Raw genomic sequence first — 21525 nt, 5'->3', positions numbered from 1 at the left:
TGAAACGCTACTGAGCGCACTCAGCACTCCTAGCATGAGAGTGTGGACCGATGCATATTCAACTACACAGAGAGACATAATCACCATACATGATCCTAGAACTAGAACAAACCAACACACGCGAAGGTGCAATCACCCCTTAGGGCAGGCAAGTCAGAACCGATGCGTACTGCATAGATCACAGCCGACCGTTGGTGTGTGTGAGCCGCAGATCGAGGCGGATGTGACAGAGCTGTTGCACGACACGGAGAAGGTCCTGGCGCCGTTTGCAGCGGCGGTGGAGAACAGCGATGCTAACGGCGCAGACGCGCTCGAGGGGGGGACCAGCGAGCGCTTGTTCCTACTTCTGCGGCGGCGCAGCTCGGTGGGCACCCCCCTCGAGATACGGGTCGCTGTCATCGGCAACGTGGACTCCGGAAAGTCCACCATGGTCGGCGTCCTCACTCGCTCCATGCTGGACGACGGCCGTGGGGCGGCGCGCTCCAAGGTCTTTAAGCATGACCACGGTACGCCGCACCTCTATGTTTGTTGGGTTACCTATTATCGGTACGTCAGGCTGGTCCAGGCACGCGTGCCTCTGGTGAGGGTAATGGTAGCACTGATTCGGGTATCCAAATAGTGCCAATGTCCATGTGGATGCAGTTGTGTTGCACAAAGATGCATCATCACACGAACTGCCTGAGGACTGTTCCGATGATCTTGATGGATGCCGGCTGGAGGCAGCTGGGACCACGGCTAGAGGGCGTCCATGCTTATCGCCGTATGTCGCGGTATGTCAACCCATCGACATATGGCATATCGCCGTATGTGTCCATGTGGTTTGGTAGTGTTGTCAAGCAATACAGCATGGCGTGATGGTAACACTGATTGTCAAGTGGCAGATGGAGTTGCCGACGTGGATGCGGTGGTGCTGTAAGTTGTCTCCATCATCCGGCTGCCTACATCGCAGTCTGCTTGTACAAACCGCTATGTTGAGAAAGAAACATCAAACACAACGCACAACAGCACAAGCACATTCAGAAGCTGAAAGTGGGCTCGATTCGCAGAGGAGGCAACAGGCCGCACTTCGTCCATCGGACAGCACAACCTGTGCTTGCACTCTACTGGAGCGATTCTGAATGACCCGCAGTTCAAAAGCACAGTCTGCGCCGACTACGTGGCGAGGTCCTCGAAGGTGGTCACCCTCGTGGACCTTGCTGGACACGAGCGCTACTTCAAGACCACTGCTTACGGGTGCGCACCTACTCACTTGCTACTAACACCTTTGCTGCCCCTTGCTTGTCACCAGGTAGATACTTTGTTGTAACCCTGGCAAAGAAAGCAAGGGCAAAGGGAATCTCTCGCTGTATGATCTCTTCTCAGCTTCTTTCCAACATCACTGTGTAATCATCATGACTGAGTATCCAATTTTTTACACAGCATTAGTTTACTGCATTACACTTAGCTCCTGCAGGAGGACGATGTCAATGTAGGTGCATGCCTGAGGTGACAGTACTGGCAGCATTGATTCCCAAGTAGTAAATTCGAGTTGCAGTTTTCATGTGGATGCGGTAGTGTTGTGAAGAGATTCATCATCATAATCATAGCTTGTTGTGTGGTTGCACCCTCCCCGCCTTGATCTGGTGAGTCTGATTGCAGGCTGACCGGGCACATGCCAGACTACGCGTGCTTGCTGGTGGGCGCCAATGCGGGGGTGGTGGGCATGTGCAAAGAGCACCTTGGAGTGGCTCTGGCACTCAAGGTACCCGTGTTCTTCGTCATCACCAAGGTGGACATCTGCCCGGAGCACATCCTCAAAAACTCGCTGCAGAACCTGTCTGCGATTCTGAAAAAGCCTGGAGTCAAGAAGCGGCCCGTTCCTAATTAAGAACGAGCACGTATGCTCCCCCTCTCCCCCCAATATTTGACCCATCTCTTGCACGATCAGAGTCTGCCTGTCTTTTGTTCACCATCCCACCATTGAAGTCTGCACACTGGAGCAGCAGCAGACACTGAGCTTGCTTGCAGTATTTTGCCAATATACGTTTTTGACCCCCATTTCCGTCCCGAAACTTCATGCAATTTGGGCATCCGGACCCAGAATGACAAGGTCAGGCAAGTCAACACTGCTTGCTGGTGTGCGCGATGAATTGCTGTGTTACTGCACTATTCATCATCTCAAAGTTACTATGCTGACCTTCAATATTGATCACCCCCAACATGTTCATGGAGAACAATTGCCACTCCCCGACTTTTGGCAGCCTTCCAGCATGTCACTCGTTCACGGCTCTTGTGGACTGGGGTGAGCTTGACAGCGCGCTCACCCTGGTATGTCGACCTCACCAAGATCACCATATCCAGAAGATGCAACTTCGCTGATATCTCAGTTTTGAAATGTCTGCTTCGCTGCATCATCTGTGCATGCCAAGTCTCATCCGTTGATGTATGGAACAAAAGGCTCCGTACTTTCAGCCGAGGAAGCGCGATTGCAAGTATTCCATCATACACAGAAATGATTTGTGTGCAACCTTTGGTTGTGTAAGGCAGTTGTTGTGGTTGGGGGGTTAGGGGGTTTGGGATGGACACAATCAGGTCAAATGCCGTCAGAGCAAGGCACAGCAAGTACACGGACACGATTGCGACCAAATGCCATCAACCCTGCAGAAGATGCATCGATGACTTAGCACGCCCAGTCAGCAGGAAAACAAGCATCTGTTGTCAGCCACCGCCAGTGCACTGCAGCCAGCAGGAAGAAAGCAGCCATTGTCAGCCACAACCAGTGCAACGCAGCACAGCAAATCCCCGCCTCACAACTCTCGGCATCTGTGCAGGATGTGATCACGTGCGCTAGGACCATCATGTCTGAGTCATTGGCGCCAATTTTGCTGACATCGGCGGTGACGGGGCGCGGCCTGGACCTTCTCCGGCTGCTGGTCAACCTGCTGCCCCAGCGGCAGCAGTGGGCAGAGCGACAGAAGGAGCCTGCTGAGTTCATCATCGATGAGACCTTCGGCGTGCCGGGTGTGGGCACCGTTGTTGCTGGCACCGTGAAGCGCGGGATCCTAAACGTCAACACACCCCTTCTGCTTGGCCCCGACATTGGTGACGGCTCATTCAAGGTCGCTGTTGTCAAGTCGATCCATTACAAGCGGCTCCCTGTGACTCAGGTTGTCGCTGGGCAGACCGCCGCGCTTGCGCTCAAGAAGGTGTGTTGTTGCGATGCACGCTCGAAAACGCGACTTGCGCCGATAGCCACTTGCGCTGGGAACTGCCATTGTGGCATTCTGCAGGGTAACACCATTGCATGCAGACATCGGCGTTCTTCTTGACTCAGCTGTGCTGGTGTGTTGAAGCAATTCAGGCAGTGGAGGGCTTTTGGAAGCGATGCCGTCAATCTGGCGTGCGATGCTTGTGGTGATGGTGCATTGTTTCGCACCCACATGGGCGTTGGCAGCTCAGGATTTGCCAACTTGGTGGTGGTTGAGCGAGTCATCCCGGACAGCGGCTTGTCAGCTCAGAATTTGCCAACTGTGATGTGCGATCTGGGTAGTCTGGGAATCAGTCAATGATGGTCGCACTCAGTTCCCCTCATGCACATCTTGGATTGCGACCCACGCGTTCAGAATGCACTTCAGTGTAGCAGCCTTGTGGACGGTCACTCGTGACGTGTCAATGTGGCAGTCAAAGTTGCACGTCATGTCTGCCTCGACACTTGAGGTGCGGGGTTGGCCTGATCCGAAGTGCTGCTATGCTCAAAAACAGAAACGAGCACACCTGCGCAAAAAAGGCGACGTTGGCAAGGGCTGATCTTGCGCTGCTGATGATCTATATACAATTCAATACATCGTCATTGCACTCCTGTTTCACTGTCTGCGTGTGCTGCAGACAAAGCGTGAGAAGGTTCGAAAGGGCATGGTTCTGGTCCATGAGGAGATGCATCCCAAGGCATCCTGGGAGTTCGACGCCGAGATTGCCATTCTGACACACTCCACCACCATCCAGCCGCGTTATCAGGCAGTCATCCACTGCGAGATCATTCGACAGGCAGCCCGAGTTGTGGCGATGGACAAGGAGCGACTGCGCTCTGGTGACCGTGCCACTGTCCGTTTCCGCTTCCTCCAACACCCTGAGTACCTCACCGTCGGCTCCCGCTTTGTGTTCCGCGAAGGGCGCACCAAGGGCATTGGCATGGTGGTTGGCACGGAGTGAGCCCTGTGCCAGTTCTGGCCGACACTCTTTCCGGGACTGCGATAGGCAGCGACCCCTGCACAGTGTGGACGTCTGCATTCCATATATATATATTGAGATATGGTGATCGAGTTTTTTGTTGAGTTGGGAGGTCATTCATGAATTGTGCGCAGGGACATCCACCCGGTTGCATGCTTGAGTGTTTGTGAGCATTTGCATCGTGTGCGTCACTGCGTTTTGGGATACTTTTCTGCAAGGGCGACATAACACAAGGCTGTGACAGCCCATGTGGTCTTGTGAGGAACATTCCTTCAAAGGTTCCGCCATTTCTTTTTGTAAGTCGTGTCAATCGCCGTCCGTCCCATCTTGAAGCGACGCAGGCTCATTGCCGTGCAATCGTGGCATACGTTATTGGGCGAAGGATAAACGCCTAGCGGCGCGATAATATCCCAGTGACAGCCAAAGAAGTCATGCAACCGGGAACGCAGAGTTATTCGGTAGGAACTAACGGCCGGCTTACAACGCAACGCAAACTCTGTCATCCACCTGCCATCGGTCCGACTGAAAAAGGTTTTTGCTCTTCTGCCAGAAGTTCTGGTTAGTTAACTGATTGACTCACTGCCGATCCTTACAAATTGGCACTACCACGTTATTGGCATGCGAATTGTGTACTTCCTGCCAATATAGGCATCACTTAGACCTCGGCACATATTTGTTGTGTTGAGTTTATGGTAAGTGCGGTTCTGCGAGGGAGTACCATCCTTCACGTCACGTCAACTCATCTAGTATCCCCTCATCATGGTACATGAGGCTCATGTATCGTGTGCACGACCCGATGGAGCACTTTGTTTCAAGTTCCGCATACTCTAAAGTTTATTGCCTTGCTTACCAGCGACATTGTCATAAGTGAATATGGCACTGTTTGGGGTGTCTTGGCTATCAGGGATGCTCATGCTCTCGTTGCTAGTATTCTTGGGTGCTGGAGGTACGCAAGTCATGGATTTGAGCAAACTCAGAAGTTGCATCCAGTCATGATTGCGTTCATATTGTGCATAATTATCTATGCACGCAATGCTTGTGTGAGCGTCGTTTTGCAAAACCCTCTGTGACCTTCATCGTGTACATCCTTGAACACATGACATGAAATTATCCCGGATCTGACTCACTGTATCTGGAACCCTCGCCATTGGTTTTTCGAGGAGACCCCACCGAGCATCATGTCTGGCAGGTGGGAGCAAGCGCTGGTATCGTGCCCTGTGGTTTCAGCTAGCCCCAGCGCTGCTTATACTTACCAGGCGGAGAAGGAAGCAGTTTGGAGCAATGCATACGCAAGCTGCAATCCTGTGTACACGGGGCTTCCCATGAACGATGCCTCCTATTACCAACGTGACAAAAGGCACTGAAAGATGCCTTGAGATGGCTTTGCCCCCGCTAAAATACTGACCGCTCTGTGCATTGAGAAATCAATTCTCTGTCAGTAAACGTATTCATTTTTAGTCGGATATACCTGTATGTTGCACACGAGTCGTCTCACTTTTGGTATTTGCACCATGTGCATATACATGTTATCCTGCAATGTAGTTGGGCGCCACGACGCAATTCACAGCGCTTTTATGTGATGTGCAGATTTACATATGGCACAGTTCAGCCCTAGCTCCGTTCATTGTTACCCCAAGCCACCAAGAAGCCACGCTGGGCTCAGCAGCTCCTCCACTGGCCAAAACATGTAATCTTGATTGAGTCAATTGACATGAATGCATCTGCTGCCCCCCCCTTATGCATCTTCACGTGTGGCTAGACATCTTAATTGCCTGTGGTACAAACTGCTTACTGTTCCCTTGCTGTTGCAGCTATCATCGCTCACCTGTTTGTTGAGAATCAAGCCTTGATTCGAGGCAACGATATACCAGGTGGGCGCCATGCCATTCTTTAAGTTGTTGCGTGACTGATGGACTATTTACTGGTGTATGCAATGTGTCTGACCTTGGACCCAAAGCATTGCTCAACGGCCTGCGAGCTCTTCCCAAGCAATGCAAAACTGGGTGCTTCCACCAGGTGCCATTGCCCACATATTGCAACATCAAGTGGCGCCCAGTAATTGCCTTGCTGTCAATGAAAGTTTGGGAACAGAGAACGAAAGAAGTTGATGGTGTTGTCAATGTGAGAAAAGACGGTGTGTCTGCCTTAGCATGCTATATCTGATTTACCACAAATGACAGATGATCGGTTGTGTTTGTTGAAGAACAATACCAGTTGAGGTAGCGACATACTTAGCAAGATAGCCGTTGCGATCGACTCAGGGATTCTCACCTGAGTCGTCCTCATACAGAGCCCATGCACACAAGGTTTGGCACACATGAAGAAACCGTCTATCTCAGGATGGCTGGTTTCCAACAGTGTTGACCTTGTGCCTGCTTTAGGGGCGTGTGAATCACAACACTTCCCCAGGTCATGCATTATTCGGGGCCGGATGCCTGACAATGCATGGATTTGGAAAGATATGGGGGTCAAAGCGCTTGCTGGCAAAGCACTTGTGAATCAGAGCATTTTCTTTTGGTTCTAACCAGATCACAAGGTCATCATGTCAATCCTGGCACACCTGATTTTGGAGGCATCTCCATGGCTATCAGTCTTCGCTTTGCGTGCAGTTCTCTCTCCTGTTGGTAGTACTGCGGCTGCCGATCTTCTTAATTACATCTCATCCGGATACCAAGGGGTGGAATTTGACTACCATGCGTCGGGCACAGGCGCAGGTGGGAGCAATTTGTGTGATCACATCATCATTGTGAGAATTTAGCTCGATGTCTTGCTATTTGTGGTTGCTGCATGCTGCTGTAGATTACTCAACTGTCACCTGGTTGACCAAACAGCATAAAAAATGAGCGTGCTAGACAAAGCTGGGCAGGAGGTCAGCATCGGACCCTAGCAGTAATCCTAGTGTCCATGTGAATGTGGTCGTTTTACGCATGGACACATCATCACCAGGAACGTGTATGCAGTTCTGAATGCCAGTACACCTGCTTGTGGCCATGTCGATCTGTGGTTCTGGTGATAGGTTGGGGTGTGCGTGACCATGTGCAAGACAGTGGATGCGAAAGAGATGCATTATCTGGCCCTTTCCGCCTTGAAAGATATAATACAGCCAATGTGCAAGATCAAATTGCTTGTGGGACATATGGTGTCCAGTGCAATCCAATCATGGCATGCTCTTAAGGTCACAGGAATCTCCTCAAAATCAACCTCATGAACGAGTCGACGAGTATGCCCTTGGCAGCTGTGGCGGGCAGGTGTGGTACGATCAGTCTGTTTACTCGGGGGCCAGTGTCCAAACAGGTCTGGAACACATGGTGGAACTTTGATGGCACGAATAGATGGCTGATGGCCTAAAATCCGGGCGATTAGTTGTAGCATTGCCAATTCCCAGGTCTAGGGCCCAACATATTACATACTGTAACATCCACGGTGCGTGTCACGCAACGGTCAAGCTCATAAGTCTATTGCGACTAAGTGGAAGGCTAACTAACTACTGCATTGGGAGTCAGTCTGGGACCATGCCACCTACATGCAGTATTCGTGGACGCAAGTCCTCGTGAACCCTTCAGGCACGCTTAGGCTGGCGCTCTCCCTTTGGACTTGCGGAGGGACAGTTGAAGAGAGGGTAACAGTTGCTCAATTAATCACTGCGCTTGACATGTCCCCTAACACACCCTTAGCGTGTTTACCTTCAGGCATTTCAAATGCTGAGATGGTTGGACATGGTGACAATGCGTTGTCATTTTGCGGCGGGCAGCATGGTGGGTATTGCTGACGGAGGATGGCAGTTGCGTGGCATTTGTGGGTGGAAGGAGGTAGTTACATACATTTAAATATGCATGGCACTTGTGGGTGGAAGCAGGTAGTTACATACATTCCGATATGCAGGCCGGTCATTCGTCGAGGATGGCGTTGGGGCCATCGCATTTGGAGACGCTCCCTTAACCAATGGCAAATACCATGGAATCCTGCAGCTGCCTGTAGCTATTGGTTCTATTGCTGTCTACTACAATCCTGGTGCGCCTCAGCGCATGTGACTCACGCGGCAGGTCTGTGCAGTTGCAGATAGTGGGACACTGTGCCGAACGATATTGGAGAGCCTTCGTAAGTGTGACATATGCAACGCGGCAGTGTATCATGCGCCGTAGAAGGCACGCTCATGTTTGAAATTGTGTACCGGTGTACATGAACGTTTGGTAGTTTGTATTGGATATACGAGGGCTGAGCTTCTCATAGTTCCCTGCAGGCTGATGTATCATTAACAAGGTCATTAACAAGTTGGGGCGCCCCTGCGGCGCTCCCGAAGTGACTGTGCCGATGCCAATGTTTGTTTGACATCGTGAAGGCTTTTCGATGTCGAATTTGAATTGAAGATTGTGATGAATCAAAATGCCAGATGCAATCTGGCCTCCAACTGGTCTCCAACGGACAGGATGCATAGACATAGTGACTTTATGAATGCACTGATCAGGTGGTTTTGAGGATTATCTGCCTCCTGGAGGGGTGATTGGCGACGCCATCATGCTCTGTAAGCTCTTCTCGGGCCGGCTGAAGACGTGGGATCAAATCGATCCAAGCCTCCCAAACGCCACCATCACGGTGGTTGTCAGATCAGACTCGTCAGGCTCTACAACCACTCTCACCGCATTTTTGACTGCATCCTGCGGAAAACTGTGGCGCCTTGGAGCGGTGAGCAAGACCACAGCCTTCCCTTCGACGTTTGAATTCATGGATGGTACAGAAGCTGTCATGAGCTTCATTTCCGCAAACAATGGCTCCATTGGGTATGGATCGTCCCAATGCAATCATTGAAACATGAGAGCCGAGCTTCAACACGAGACTTACTCTGTGCTGATGGCAATCTTCATTTACTCGATGTGTGTTGCTCGATCCGTTCACATGCGGATACAGCGCCGATGCTTGTGCTGCTCTCATGGGCACTTGACAGTTGTCTATTCATCCATACTCAGACGCACGTTACAATCAATCTAAGCCAGCCCAACGATTCGCCAGATCGTGTGATTTGCGGGTCCAGATGACCAAAAATGCATGGGAATTTGGGGACAGAAATGTGGGTCGAAACCCATTCTGGCGAAGCACTGCGGCAGCCAGTGCAACAACGCCTGGGCAGCTTTCTTCTGTGCTCTCTAGAGGCTGCAATCTGCAATCTTGCACGCCCTGCGTTTGTGAACTCCACTCTGATTCACCGCTGACTCATGCTGACTCATCCGTGTTTATGTTTGTGTGTTCATACTCGACTGGCAAGCACCTTACGGAGAAGTTCCTCGGAGTGGCCAATGTCCATGTGGATGCGGTATTGTTTTAACGCATCATTATATCATCACATAGATAATGGCTGAAATAGTCAACAAGCAACATAGACAGCACATTCAAATTGATACAGCTCATTGAATGTCAGCGGTCGGAACAAGCAAGCCTGTCATAAACGCATTTGATGTAACGCATCATTATATCACATAGGTATCGGCGTTCGGACCAGCTGCTTTGAGCAGGTTGTTCAGGATCAGTCACATGCCACTTCATCACTTCCCGAACCCCAATCCTTCCGTGTGTGGCAACACCTCAATTCCAACCCTCTAATCCCAAATGCTTCCCAACTCCAAACTCCAAAACCTTCCCTTCGAACCTCTCCCAATGGCAACTCCTTTCCCACTGCTTTTGCGTTGTAGAACTCAGACTTCCAAGATAAGAGAACTCAGACTTCCATGCTATTCCGGTGAGGGACAACAAGGGCACTAGGGCACTAGCTAAAAACCGTGCAAAAACGAAACCAGGACGCGGGTGGGTGGGAAAACTACTGCTTATCAACGTCTACCCAGAAGGCATCGCTGACCAAAAGTGCGTAACGAAGACAGCATGCCACCCACTCTTAAACTGCATGTGCAACCACCAACCTAGCGCCGCCCCACACGAAATCTGGCTTCGCAAGGATGACTCAGCCAGATCCGAACAACCCGCCCTCAATCGCACTGCCCCTGTCGAAACATTTGATATGCGCCGCATATCATCCAATAACGGCAGGAAATAGTGAACAACGTGTTTTAATGCATCATCATCATGCGATCCCGCCGTCATGTGAAGGTTCCAGTAACACCCTCTTTTTATTACAATCTTGCAATGAGGATCTCACAATTGTTTCCAAAATGGATTGCTGGCGCAGGTATGCAGTATGTGGATCAGGCTCCCCACCAGTGATGGAGATGGCCCTGCTGAATCCGTCTCTAAACGCTGTGACATGCTCAGGCAAGGAGAAATATCAACTGAACATCTTGATACCGCCGGAGGGAGCAAGGGGAAACTGGAGCGCGGCAGTCATAATCAACAGAAACGTAAATGACTCAGCGATGCCTTTCATGCTGTACTCATACATGCCAGATGACCTCTTGAGATTTGGTGCGCTCCCAGTTGAGGGTTTGCATGTGTCCAACCTCGGTTATTGCTTCTGCAGTGGTTGTCGTTGCGGACTATCCCATTCAGATAAAGTCTGGGAAGTTTTTTGGAAGTTCAATTGCCAATGTCCACGCGGGTAATGTTGTAAAGATGTATCTCGAGAAACATCATCATCATCAAGGACGAAATGCAACTGAGCATTGGGTAAAGTAAACAACATCTCACCCCGCTTGCCTGCCTGCAGCAACTCAACCCGTTTGCAGACACGATGTCTGTACAAGCAGCTGTCATCTTTCATATGGTCAGCAAAGCGTATCTTGCACAAAGAGCCACCCTTGGACACGAGTATGGGTTTGTAAGCGATGTTAAATAGTAATATGTTTACCGTAGTCTAGACAGCGAATGCGCGCTTTCATTCATCAGCGTTGCGTTTCGGTTTTCTTTATATCAGCCTTGAATAAAATTTGAAACAAGATACTTCTAGGTTCCTTGAATACCTGCGTTGCGCAAGTTATGTTTCTGCTGAATTGTTGTCTAGACTAGGGTAAACTTCCTACAGTCATGAGTGTCCCTCTGCGCAGGTCACAAGGGTGTGCTTGCTAACGGCTTTGCCAAGTACCTGATGCGAGACGAAATTCAACAACTTTTTGCAATGCGAGACTTCTACCCCGTCCCTGCTGCGGTACGTCCTTCGTTGTTGCAATGATAATTGCTGCTTGGGCAATTTCTGATGAGAATGAGCCATTGCTCCAAGAAACATCCATTTACCAGGCTGCAGCATGACCAGCTGACTGCAGCCTGTCGAGCAGTGCCTGATAAACCCATTTGATTAAGGAGGTCCCATAAAACATACCGCGGTTACAGAAAGTTTCAAAGTTCAACATTAGCGGAAAGCTCGAGGAGAGGCAGGGACATGCTGGGAACTATTGGGGCCATTTGGTTTCACTCCTGGTAACCCTGGTAGGCAATCCCTGGCACTGCGATGTCAATGACAATACGCTCCTAGGAGACCGACCCCGTTCACTCAAGCAGTTGACTTGTGGCAGTGCTGTAAATACATCATCATCAGTTCCTAGCATATACCCGGAGATTCATGGAACGCCCACGACATGGTCCTGGCCAAGAAAGTCAATGTAATATTTGAGGTGGGTTGAACAGTGGAGGGAAGCCTCGCGCTCATAACTCTTCAGATGATTTGTTACTCCATCTTCAGGAGACGATAATGGTAGCACTGATTTCTAAGTAGTTCTTAGAGTTGCCAATGTCCATGTGGATGCGGGAGTGTTGTAACACGATATCATCATCATCTTGAGAACACGATCTGGCCAGCCCCTCGGTTTTCTTTGCGCTGGCAAGTTCGTACCCTTTCTTTTGCCAGAACTTGTATGTTGGCTTGATTGCTTCCCTTCTGCTTGTTCCAGTCTTTGCCCCATGTCGCCCATGTATAGTTGTCTCGAGTGCTTGGCCAAGCCCAAGCAGTGTCCAGTTTCATTGCTATGTAGCAGATATCAAAGGTGGATGGGGCGAGACGTTTTAGCATCCTTCTTGCTTGGTTCTTCGGGTCCATTGCCTCTGGATGCGGATGCAAGGATTGTTATTTTGCCGACTTTTAGAATCGACAGAAAATGTACATTGGTCTTGCATACTGACGCATCCACTTACCTGAGAGTGGTCCTGAGAGGTTGTCAGCACCCGTAGCACCCACTTGGCATGGCATCACCGAATTTTGTGTGTCAAAGTGCATACCTGCTCTTTTTCTGTCTCCGTGCATCTCAATTGTATGACCATGCAATATGGTGCAGGTAGAGCAAAGTTCATTGGATGGACTGGATTCTGTCAAGCTATACAACAACTCATTTGTTCCCGTGGCAGTTAAATCTTCACAAAGTCCAATGTCGCCCTGAAGCTCTGTATGTGTATTAGTTAAAGTACCCTGATGGAATGCCAAAAAAATCTCTCCTGAGGACAGGCATTTCTTCTATTCGGCACAGGCGTGGCAACTCAAAAGTTGATTTGCTGCTGCAAAAACCTTTCAGATCACCGTAGAACAGGCTCAACGGATCCAGTTCGCCCTTATTTGCATGTCCAGCTGAAATCTCAACTGTTTGGTCGATTGCCGACTCAATGTGGCTGAGCAGAAATACTGAGACATGTCCTGCCCTTGCGGTACATCTGGAACTTGCCTTGGCTCGTCTGAGTTGAAACGGCTGCATTTGCGCGGAACTTTGAATTGTTTGGAAAGTTTACAAGTAAAAGCAGGTAAACAAACAAGAATTCTCGCAGTCTATGCCACGACCCCATGTGCTCGGATCTGCACAATCATCATTGCACCCAACTAGACGTGACGTGTGCATGTGTCTGACTGACTTGGGTCCATAATGCCGTACTCAAAAGGTAGAAAGAGCCCCACACAGGCATCGCACGCAAAACCGAATGAATCAGTTGGTCTGTGTGTCTGCACTCTACGCTCGCGCCTGTTGGATATTATCGCCAAAACTAAGCTTGTGATGACTGTTTTCCCGCTGGTTTCTTGGCTGCCCTTCATTCCTTGAGTTCTAGGCATCAGATATTGAGCAGGCTTGCTCCTGGCGAGTCGTGCATTGGTTGTTACGATTGAACTCCTGTCGGTCATATCTGCACACCACTCAACAGCTTGGTACCTGGATGCGCACGTAGATGCGGTTCTGACAATGACAACATCATTCCCCCGGGCGAGTCTGATCATCCGACTGATGACAAGTCATGATGGCAGAGTGTGGAGAGATCGACTCTCTGGGCCTCGGCAAACAAAGAACAGGGTTGTGAGGTGGCAAGGCAACATATCAAGAGCACTAGGTTCTCTCTAGCCTCGAGTTACCCGGTTCAGTGGTTCAGTCAGTAATCTTCAGCGTAGTGACTCATGTATGAGTCACTGCCAGGTGAGTACCCTTCTCCACTGTCATCTGCCGTTAGCATAACAAGAGCTAAGATATCTTGACTTCCAAACTGAATCTGGTCAACTACATGCAGTTGGCTACAAGGCTATGATCAGCACTGAAATTCATCCCTGATGAGCGTCTGCCATCGTATCTCAGCATCGTAATACACAAACAACCTGTTTTTTCCAATGAATAACCTTCCTTCACATACAAGTGCCGCCGAATTGCTCTGGGCATTGCGTCACGTCCGCTGTATAGAACTCAGTGGTCAGTCTGTCGAGTGAAAACAGAAGTATGTTGGCTCCGCGACAGGAGCGTTGCTCAGAGGCTCAAGCAATGGGGCGCCCTTGTGTGTGGGTTATCGTCCTGACATGGCGCATCCTCAACTCAGTAAAGCCTAATACCTCCCAGATGTGAGCATGATAAATTAAGCGCATACAGAATGCTAACAACAAGCATACTCAGGTCAGCATATACGCACAAAAGCATGCTGTATCTGTTACAGTAAGGTAAGTGGGGACTGGGCCGACGACCCGATCAAAAAATAAACAAAATAAACCCCTCGGGTATCAAGCCATGCTCATTGTTTGAAGCTTCGGCCACTCTACAGGCTCAACAAGTTTATTCACACGCCAGGCACACAGATCCCAAAGTGCCGAAGACACAAATCAAACCAAGCCAGATCCGAAGGGAGCGGAGGATCACATGAGCACACCTTCATGCATGGCAACCCTCCACTACACCGCTACAACTTGAGCTTGCGGTTTGGCCCCTCCTCAGGTGACTCCTCATTGTCGTCAGGCAAGGTTTCCGCGTCGGGTGAGGGTGATGGTGTCGGCGATGGTGATGGTGAAGTTTCCTCGGAAGGTGCCACTGAGCCATCTTCTTCCGACACTTGAGCAGGGCTTTCAGGTGCCTCCTCGTTGCCGGGCTCCTCATCCTCTGCATCATTGGCTTCGGCAGCGATTGGGCTTGGTGAAGGAGACTCTGGCGAGGGGCTTGGTGAAGGAGACTCCGGCGAAGGGCTTGGAGAAGGAGACTCTGGTGATGGGCTTGGAGAAAGAGACTCTGGGGAAGGGCTTGGAGATGGAGATTCTGGCGAAGGGCTTGGAGAAAGGACCGGGACAGCGGGGGACGAGGGGCTTTGTACAGCTAGCGGTGCACCGCTTTGCTGTTCCACTTTAATCGGAGAACTCAACGGAGATAACGGAGAATCGTCTCGCTCCGAGCTGAGTGAGATCATGACCACTAGTATGACCACGGCTGCCACGCTGCCCCCAATGCACAGGGAGCGCATGATGTTGAAATCATGCCGCACTTTGGTCTGCACACGTGTAGCGCCTGAGAATATCGCTGTTTACCCTCGCGCAATGCCATAGACCTTCCCTTGCGGCAATGCACAGTACATGCCCAGGCAGCTTTGGATGCACGCAGCAGTGCTTCGCCAGAATGGGTTTTTTGTTCCAGAAATTCAAGCATATTCGGGCACCTCGAGCGGAGAAACGACAGGGTCTGGCAAAACACTGGCATGCAGGTCTCAGTTTGATCGGATCTCCTTATCAACGGATCGTACACATTCTGACGGGGTCCGAGAGATACACGACGTTGCCACGATGAAGATGCCACACAGTGATAGAACCCTGCCCGTGTCGCTTGGCAAGCCTACCACCTACTGCCACAGGTTACCAAACTGACACACGATCGCTCCGCACTGGGTGATAGTCTTGCAACCCTTAGCTGGTCGATCATGCCATGCAATGGCCTCGCTGAACATAGCCAGTGGGACTGTTTGTTTGCTCATACTTTGGTGCGATCAGGAGCTGCCTGGAGGAGGCCATCTTGGTGCACTCCCAGGCAACATGGAAATATATGCATGAAAAATCGCCGCTTCTGTCCACTGGCTTCACTTTCATCTAGTGCAGGACTAAACGATGCCTCCCAAGCTTTTAAATATGGTTATGTGCAAGCCAACCGGGAGCTGGAAAATGGAGAACTTACCGCCTGAAGCGAACCAGCTTGTATCTGAAAGGAACTTGCAAACTCATCTTGACCTGATTTCTTTGCCTGGTTGCTAATGAGGTGATACATCTCAGAAGCCATGATCCAGTGATCCTATTTGCAAGTGCAACTCTCGGTCCTGCAGATCATGAGCACAGTTTGGGTATGCAAACTGGTAGGCAAGTATCTCCTATGTGCCCAAGTAAAAAGAGAGAAAGTCTTCACGACACTCAACGCAAAACAATCCAGCAACAGCTTGACAGCATGAGCTACAGCGAACGCAAGCTAGTAAACTTCATCACCATTTGCGTTCTTCACTGTGGAGTTACCAGCTCCATCCAGTTCGTATTTCAGGTGTCTCGGACTCGCTTTAAGCTGCTGCACCTGTGTAGGATCGCGCACTCGCGCATTGAGTTACGATTGCTGCAGAACCCAGCAGCCCAACCAGGCACGCACCTCTATGCCGGTGGCTGTCAACTTGGTCCATGCGATGGACCGATGTCAAAATGATATCGCACCAGAGATAGGATGCAGCGACGCTCTGAGCGTTGCGGTAAAGCATATTCATGCAAAATAAGCTTGAAACAACATGAAACTTCATCACAGTCAACATAACGCAGGCGTTCATGGATGTCCCACCACTCGTATCGAGCTGCGGTTGTCGCAGCTGTGCACACCCAACTTGCCGCATGCGTGAGCATGCTTGAGAGCAATAAACGAACGGTCGTTGCTTCCTGTAGACAGAAACATACACACATTACACCCACGCAAGGCCAACCAAGTTTTTTTGGGCAAGTGCAGTTTGCAAGATGAGGTCAAAAGAGTAAACTATTCACAGCACACCTCTGATATCCGGATGGCAGCTGATATATCAAGTTAGAAACGTGTTGAAGGGCAAATGAGCTGAGTGCAATCCGGGTTACAATTTGAGACGCAAAGGGCTGGCATGCAACAGCACATGACGCTGGTGATTCATCAGCAGCAGAAACTACAATGAACACAGAAGCTGCGATGCAGAAGAACAAGAGTTGCCTGTTTTGTTGAGGCAGCCGATAATACTTGGCCCCTCTCCCTCAAGGGCCTTGACACGGTCCATCGCTATCCAGCCTATCTGCGCGTTAGCTATCTCCAACCTCAACCCTTAGTCTAAGGCGTAGAATCTGAGTCGAAGAAAAACATAGCAACAGACCCTACTTGTCCCCCCTACTTCACATCATACTTACATGCCTAGAGCTATTCAAACAAAGACCAGCCTCCAAAAAGCTCATGAACTCTTGCCAAATCCTTGTATGCGTTTCGTGTCACCCGTGTTTCCATGCATGTCCTCATGTAAGAGCTTGCTTGACCGTTCGTTAGCAAGCTGAGGAGAACCTTTCTCGCCGTTTCACAGGCACTAACTGAGATGGTGTTGGGTCGTGATGCCGTGCTGGAGTTTGGCTCGCTCTTCGGACAACTTGAGCAAGCCAAAGGAAACAGGCTTACCTAAGCATTTAATTATTTGCATTCAACGCCGCAAGTAACGTGCTCTGAGTCAATGTTTATGATGAGAAATCCGAGGTGCCTCGGTCCGCGCCAGACGCGCCAGCCGAGTCACGTCAATGCTACTTGTGGTTGTCCGACGGAGTCTCCGAAAGGGCTGTCAAGGGCAAGTTTGACAGAGAACGACAACCACACTTGCATGGCTATACATTCAACCCCCCCACCGCACTTTGTATAAGTTTAAGCGAAGTACAGATCATCACGGTGACTCCCAAGACATTTTCTGCCAGTCGTCCTTAGAAAAACGCTATACACAATGGCGGGCATCGTCGCGACGGAATATTATGAATCGTCAAAGTTAGCACGGTTCCCTTTCGAGCCATATTGGAAAGAGAAGCTGCGGATCTGCATTACTGGAGCAGGAGGCTTCATCGCATCTCATCTCGCCAAACGGCTCAAATCCGAGGGACACTTCGTTCTTGGCTGTGACTGGAAACGTAATGAACATATGCCGGTATGTTCCTCTGCGTTCATCATTCGCGCGGCTTGTGTGTTTGCGTTTCCGGCTCGTGAATAGAAGACCGTCGTTGCAAGTGTGAACAGCGGCGTAAATATTTTGCGAGTGCCTTCGTGAACTTTATAGATTAACACATTTACAGCTGTATTCGAGGTTCATTCCCCTTTGAGCGCTTCGGTGCTTATGAGTGAGCGATGTACATGAATTGTTGGTGAGCTCGCCCATGTGTCAGTCTGCGATCGTGCCTAACGCATTGGTCTGTGCCCCTTGGCAGTTTGTGAATGCATCTGATATAAAAATGTACAATCTTCAGTTTCGTGCACGCTTTCACTGGCTTGCCTGAGAATTTGTTGCGCCTAACATGTCTGGCTGCCCAAACGCGCAGGTTGCAGCCACGCATTTACGAATACCTGCATGCGAGCTCTGATCTCGCGTGCAGTTGGTTATGTTTACTCGAAATCAGAAGCGAATACAACATATTTGACTTTGCGCAGCTTTTGCTCTTACTTTCCCATTCCGACGAATATGCTGTGATGTCGCGCGTTTCAAGTAGTAGTGTACGCCTGTCGCCAGCCATCCTGAGGAGTTATAATTTCTTTATTTGCGTATGCCTCGCTGAATTGATCGCCGCTCTACGATTGGAACACATGCTGGCATGGGACATGCAGAGGTCGAAACCTGAGTCGTGACCCTACTATGTAACCAGCAAGCCAGCTTTCCTGGACTTGAAGTCCGAAGTTTGAAGCTGTTTCGCACATAGCTGAGCCTGTGATGTTGGGAAGGAGGCTTAGTGGAGCGTGAGGATGACACTGGCTAGGGGTGGAGGCCGCAATGCGCCCTTCAGCCACTGAGTTGCTCATCAGCCACCTTCAGTTGCAAGAAGACAGTTTCACTATGTGACTTTCTGTTCGCGACCGTCATCTCGAGCTATGGCCGAGCGTGCGAAGAAGTCACACTGACTGTATACACTTTCCATACCCTGGTGCTCTCCCATTGACACAATATACCTCAAGGTGTGTCGATGTGCTCATCATTCCACGTTGAAAGGAGCATCTAATGTTCAAGCGTTACCTTATCAACGTTGGAACAAGCTCATCTTCCCCTAACTGCAGCTGAACGAATTGCAGGAGGAGATGTTCTGTGACGAGTTTGTACTCGTGGACCTACGGGTATTTGATAACTGTAAGAAGGTTTGCGAAGGCATGGACCATGTCTTCAACTTGGCTGCAGACATGGGGGGCATGGGCTTCATCCAGTCAAACCATTCAGTCATCATGTACAACAACACGATGATCTCCTTCAACATGATGGAGGCCGCTCGCCAGTGTAACATTAAAAGGTGAGTGTCTGCCAAGTGATGCAATGCCTTTAATTTGCACATCTGGTGTCACATCAAGTGTGGACTGCACCATCTGGGGGTGTAAAGGGTGACATGGACTGGCCCAGGCGCAGCAATGGTGGTACTCACACAACATGTTGGTTAGGGATATTGGAGGAAGCCGCACGTACCTTCAATTCAAGTAGCTTCCAACATTTTAATTATATTTCGCCACCACAGCAGTCATGAACTGCGATACTTGTCCTGACAACTTTGGATACTGATGAAACCAACTTGAAACACTACTGCACTCAGATGAAGCATTGCCAAGTCCAAGCACAACTTGAGAGTCGGTTTCACCATGTCCATGACTGGAGGCATGTATTGGAACCAGCTTGCCTCACTGTAAAGTAACACAGGCTCATCTTGGTCGAATTCCTGCACAGACATGAGAGTCAGGACATAGGAGGAGTCCTCAGGAAAGTCTAGGGTGATAAACGTATCAGACTCCTGATCCGTGTGCACCAATGGCTTGGAAGGAGGCCTGGGGTCGTAAATGTACACCATGCGCAAGGTGACGATGTGTTTGTTGTTCATCGCTGCCACGCCGGGGGTGACTGTGGACGGATCATGATGTCGTTCGATGAGCACGTTTGCCTCCTTCTTCACCTATGCAAGCCTCTTGGTACTGCATTGCTCTTCAGCGCACTTCTTGACCCAAGCTACATTGCAGGTTCTTCTACGCCTCATCCGCTTGCATTTACCCGGAGGGTAAGCAGCTGAACACTGAAGTCGAGGGGGGGGGCTTGAAGGAAGCAGACGCGTGGCCAGCACAGCCACAGGACGCTTACGGTCTCGAAAAGCTCGCCACAGAGGAGCTCTGCAAGCACTACGACACCGATTTCGGCATCGAGTGTCGCATCGCGCGATTCCACAACATCTATGGGCCGTACGGTACCTGGAAGGGCGGCCGTGAAAAAGCGCCTGCCGCTTTCTGTCGCAAAGCGCTTTGCGCCGTGGGTGAGGTCGAGATGTGGGGTGATGGCCTTCAAACCCGCTCGTTCACGTTCATCGATGACTGCGTCGAGGGCATTCTCCGCATCACCAAGTCCGACTTCAAGGAGCCGTTGAACCTGGGCTCCACGGAGATGGTATCGATGAACCAGATGATGGAGATGGTCATGGGCTTTGGGGAGAAGAAGCTCCCTATCAAGCACATTCCTGGGCCCGAGGGGGTTCGGGGACGCAACTCCGACAACGCACTCATCCTTGAGAAGCTTGGGTGGGAGCCATCTGTCTCTCTAAAAGACGGTCTCAAGGTGCGCGTTGCTTTCGCAGCGAACCCTTGCCCTGTAGTTCCGCTGTGCTTGTGCCAATACATTCCACCCCACCCCGAGTACTTGCTCTCAATGCAAACATCGGACAGTAGCAAGGGCGACTCAAGCCTTGCGGAAAGGGTTTTCGTCATCAATCTTCTCGTGAGGCCGTCTTCATTCCAACTCACCGCATCTGGAGGTCCATTTGTCTTGCCGTTACTCAAACCTTGAAGAGAGCTTATCTAGCGAGATTAGGCAAACTGTAATTCGGGTCCTTGCAAGTGTGTCATGGCACGACTGCACACCCAGCCTGCACCATACTTTTGTGTTAATTTGGCCTGCTTGATCTGCAGATCACGCATGATTGGATCAAATCGCAGCTTGAGAAGGAGGGAGGTGATAACACTCAGTACTCGACCTCCACTATCGTCACCACGTCAGCACCGAAGGCACTTGGCGAGCTTAGGAACGCGGATGGCGAGGAAGGATTCAAATGAGCAATGTAGCTGCGGGACAAGAGCAACTACAGCGCAGATGAAATGGCCGTGCTGAACGGCCCCCTCTGACAATCAGAAGACCTTGGCATCGCACTTGGTTGCATGCACTTACAGACTGATGGCCTTAGTGGCGTGGTTGCTTGGTTGATCGTTCTGCTTTTGTAACTCAGTCATGTTGCAATGTCAATAACGCCGCTGTCAACCCATAACCTCGTTCTGCTTTTGTAACTCAGTCATGTTGCAATGTCAACAACGCCGCTGTCAACCCATAACCTAACATGACTTCTGGTGAGTAGTACCCTCGCTAAGCACCCGTGCCTCTCGCTCAATGTACTGTAACAATACCAACCAACGGGGTTAAAGGCTAGAGGCAGTCACGACAGGTGATACAATGCGCGGAGCTGGAAGAATCGCCAGCGTCAGTCGCCCTCGAGCACCTCGGCGGCCACAGCGACAGTCCAGCATTGTGCGGGCGTTGCTTCCTGGGGAGTGAGCAGTTTCCACCATTAATGGAAATGGACAGTGTCCCGATACATAATAGTGGCAGAGTCCTTGAACGCGGTGAACTGAGTCTGGGGCAATGTTACATTCAAAGTTGCAGCACACCTTGCGACACGATGTTGATGGTGTGAAAACGATGGATCGGCAACAATTGGCGCACCCACAAGCACTTTGGTGAATGCGTTAGCGTGTCTAAGGAAAAAGTCAAGGAATCATTGTTTCCAGCATTGTATTGTAATTGACGCCAGTAATTGCAGGGTCAACAGTAGCGTGCTGCATTCCCAATGGTTACAAAAAGGCGATGTTATCATAGAAACTGAAATCTATTCATGCATGGCAACAACAAAGGCGCTTGTTCGTGGATCTGCAG

The 21525-nt window shown here is 50.3% G+C and overlaps 2 protein-coding genes across 2 annotated transcripts; both read left to right on the top strand.

Moving 5' to 3' along the window:
- The first annotated feature begins 427 nt into the window (after nucleotides 1–427).
- LOC149809668 (uncharacterized) lies at nucleotides 428–4188 on the top strand. The gene is given in 6 exon segments (XM_089994705.1): nucleotides 428–506; nucleotides 1047–1233; nucleotides 1639–1852; nucleotides 1854–1877; nucleotides 2811–3185; nucleotides 3865–4188. Coding segments are annotated over 6 exon segments (1203 nt in total).
- A 13134-nt stretch (nucleotides 4189–17322) lies between these two features.
- LOC149809667 (GDP-mannose 3,5-epimerase 2-like) lies at nucleotides 17323–20654 on the top strand. The gene is made up of 4 exons (XM_089994704.1): nucleotides 17323–17520; nucleotides 18651–18862; nucleotides 19575–20160; nucleotides 20511–20654. Exons 1-4 carry the CDS (start codon nucleotides 17323–17325, stop codon nucleotides 20652–20654), a joined length of 1140 nt encoding a protein of 379 aa, XP_089850830.1.
- The last annotated feature ends 871 nt before the right edge of the window (nucleotides 20655–21525 follow it).

This window comes from Nuphar pumila, unplaced genomic scaffold (genome assembly GCF_984573655.1).
Source record: "Nuphar pumila unplaced genomic scaffold, dmNupPumi1.hap1.1 HAP1_SCAFFOLD_905, whole genome shotgun sequence".
Classification (NCBI taxonomy): domain Eukaryota; kingdom Viridiplantae; phylum Streptophyta; class Magnoliopsida; order Nymphaeales; family Nymphaeaceae; genus Nuphar; species Nuphar pumila.
This window is presented reverse-complemented; position numbering and strand designations above follow the sequence as displayed.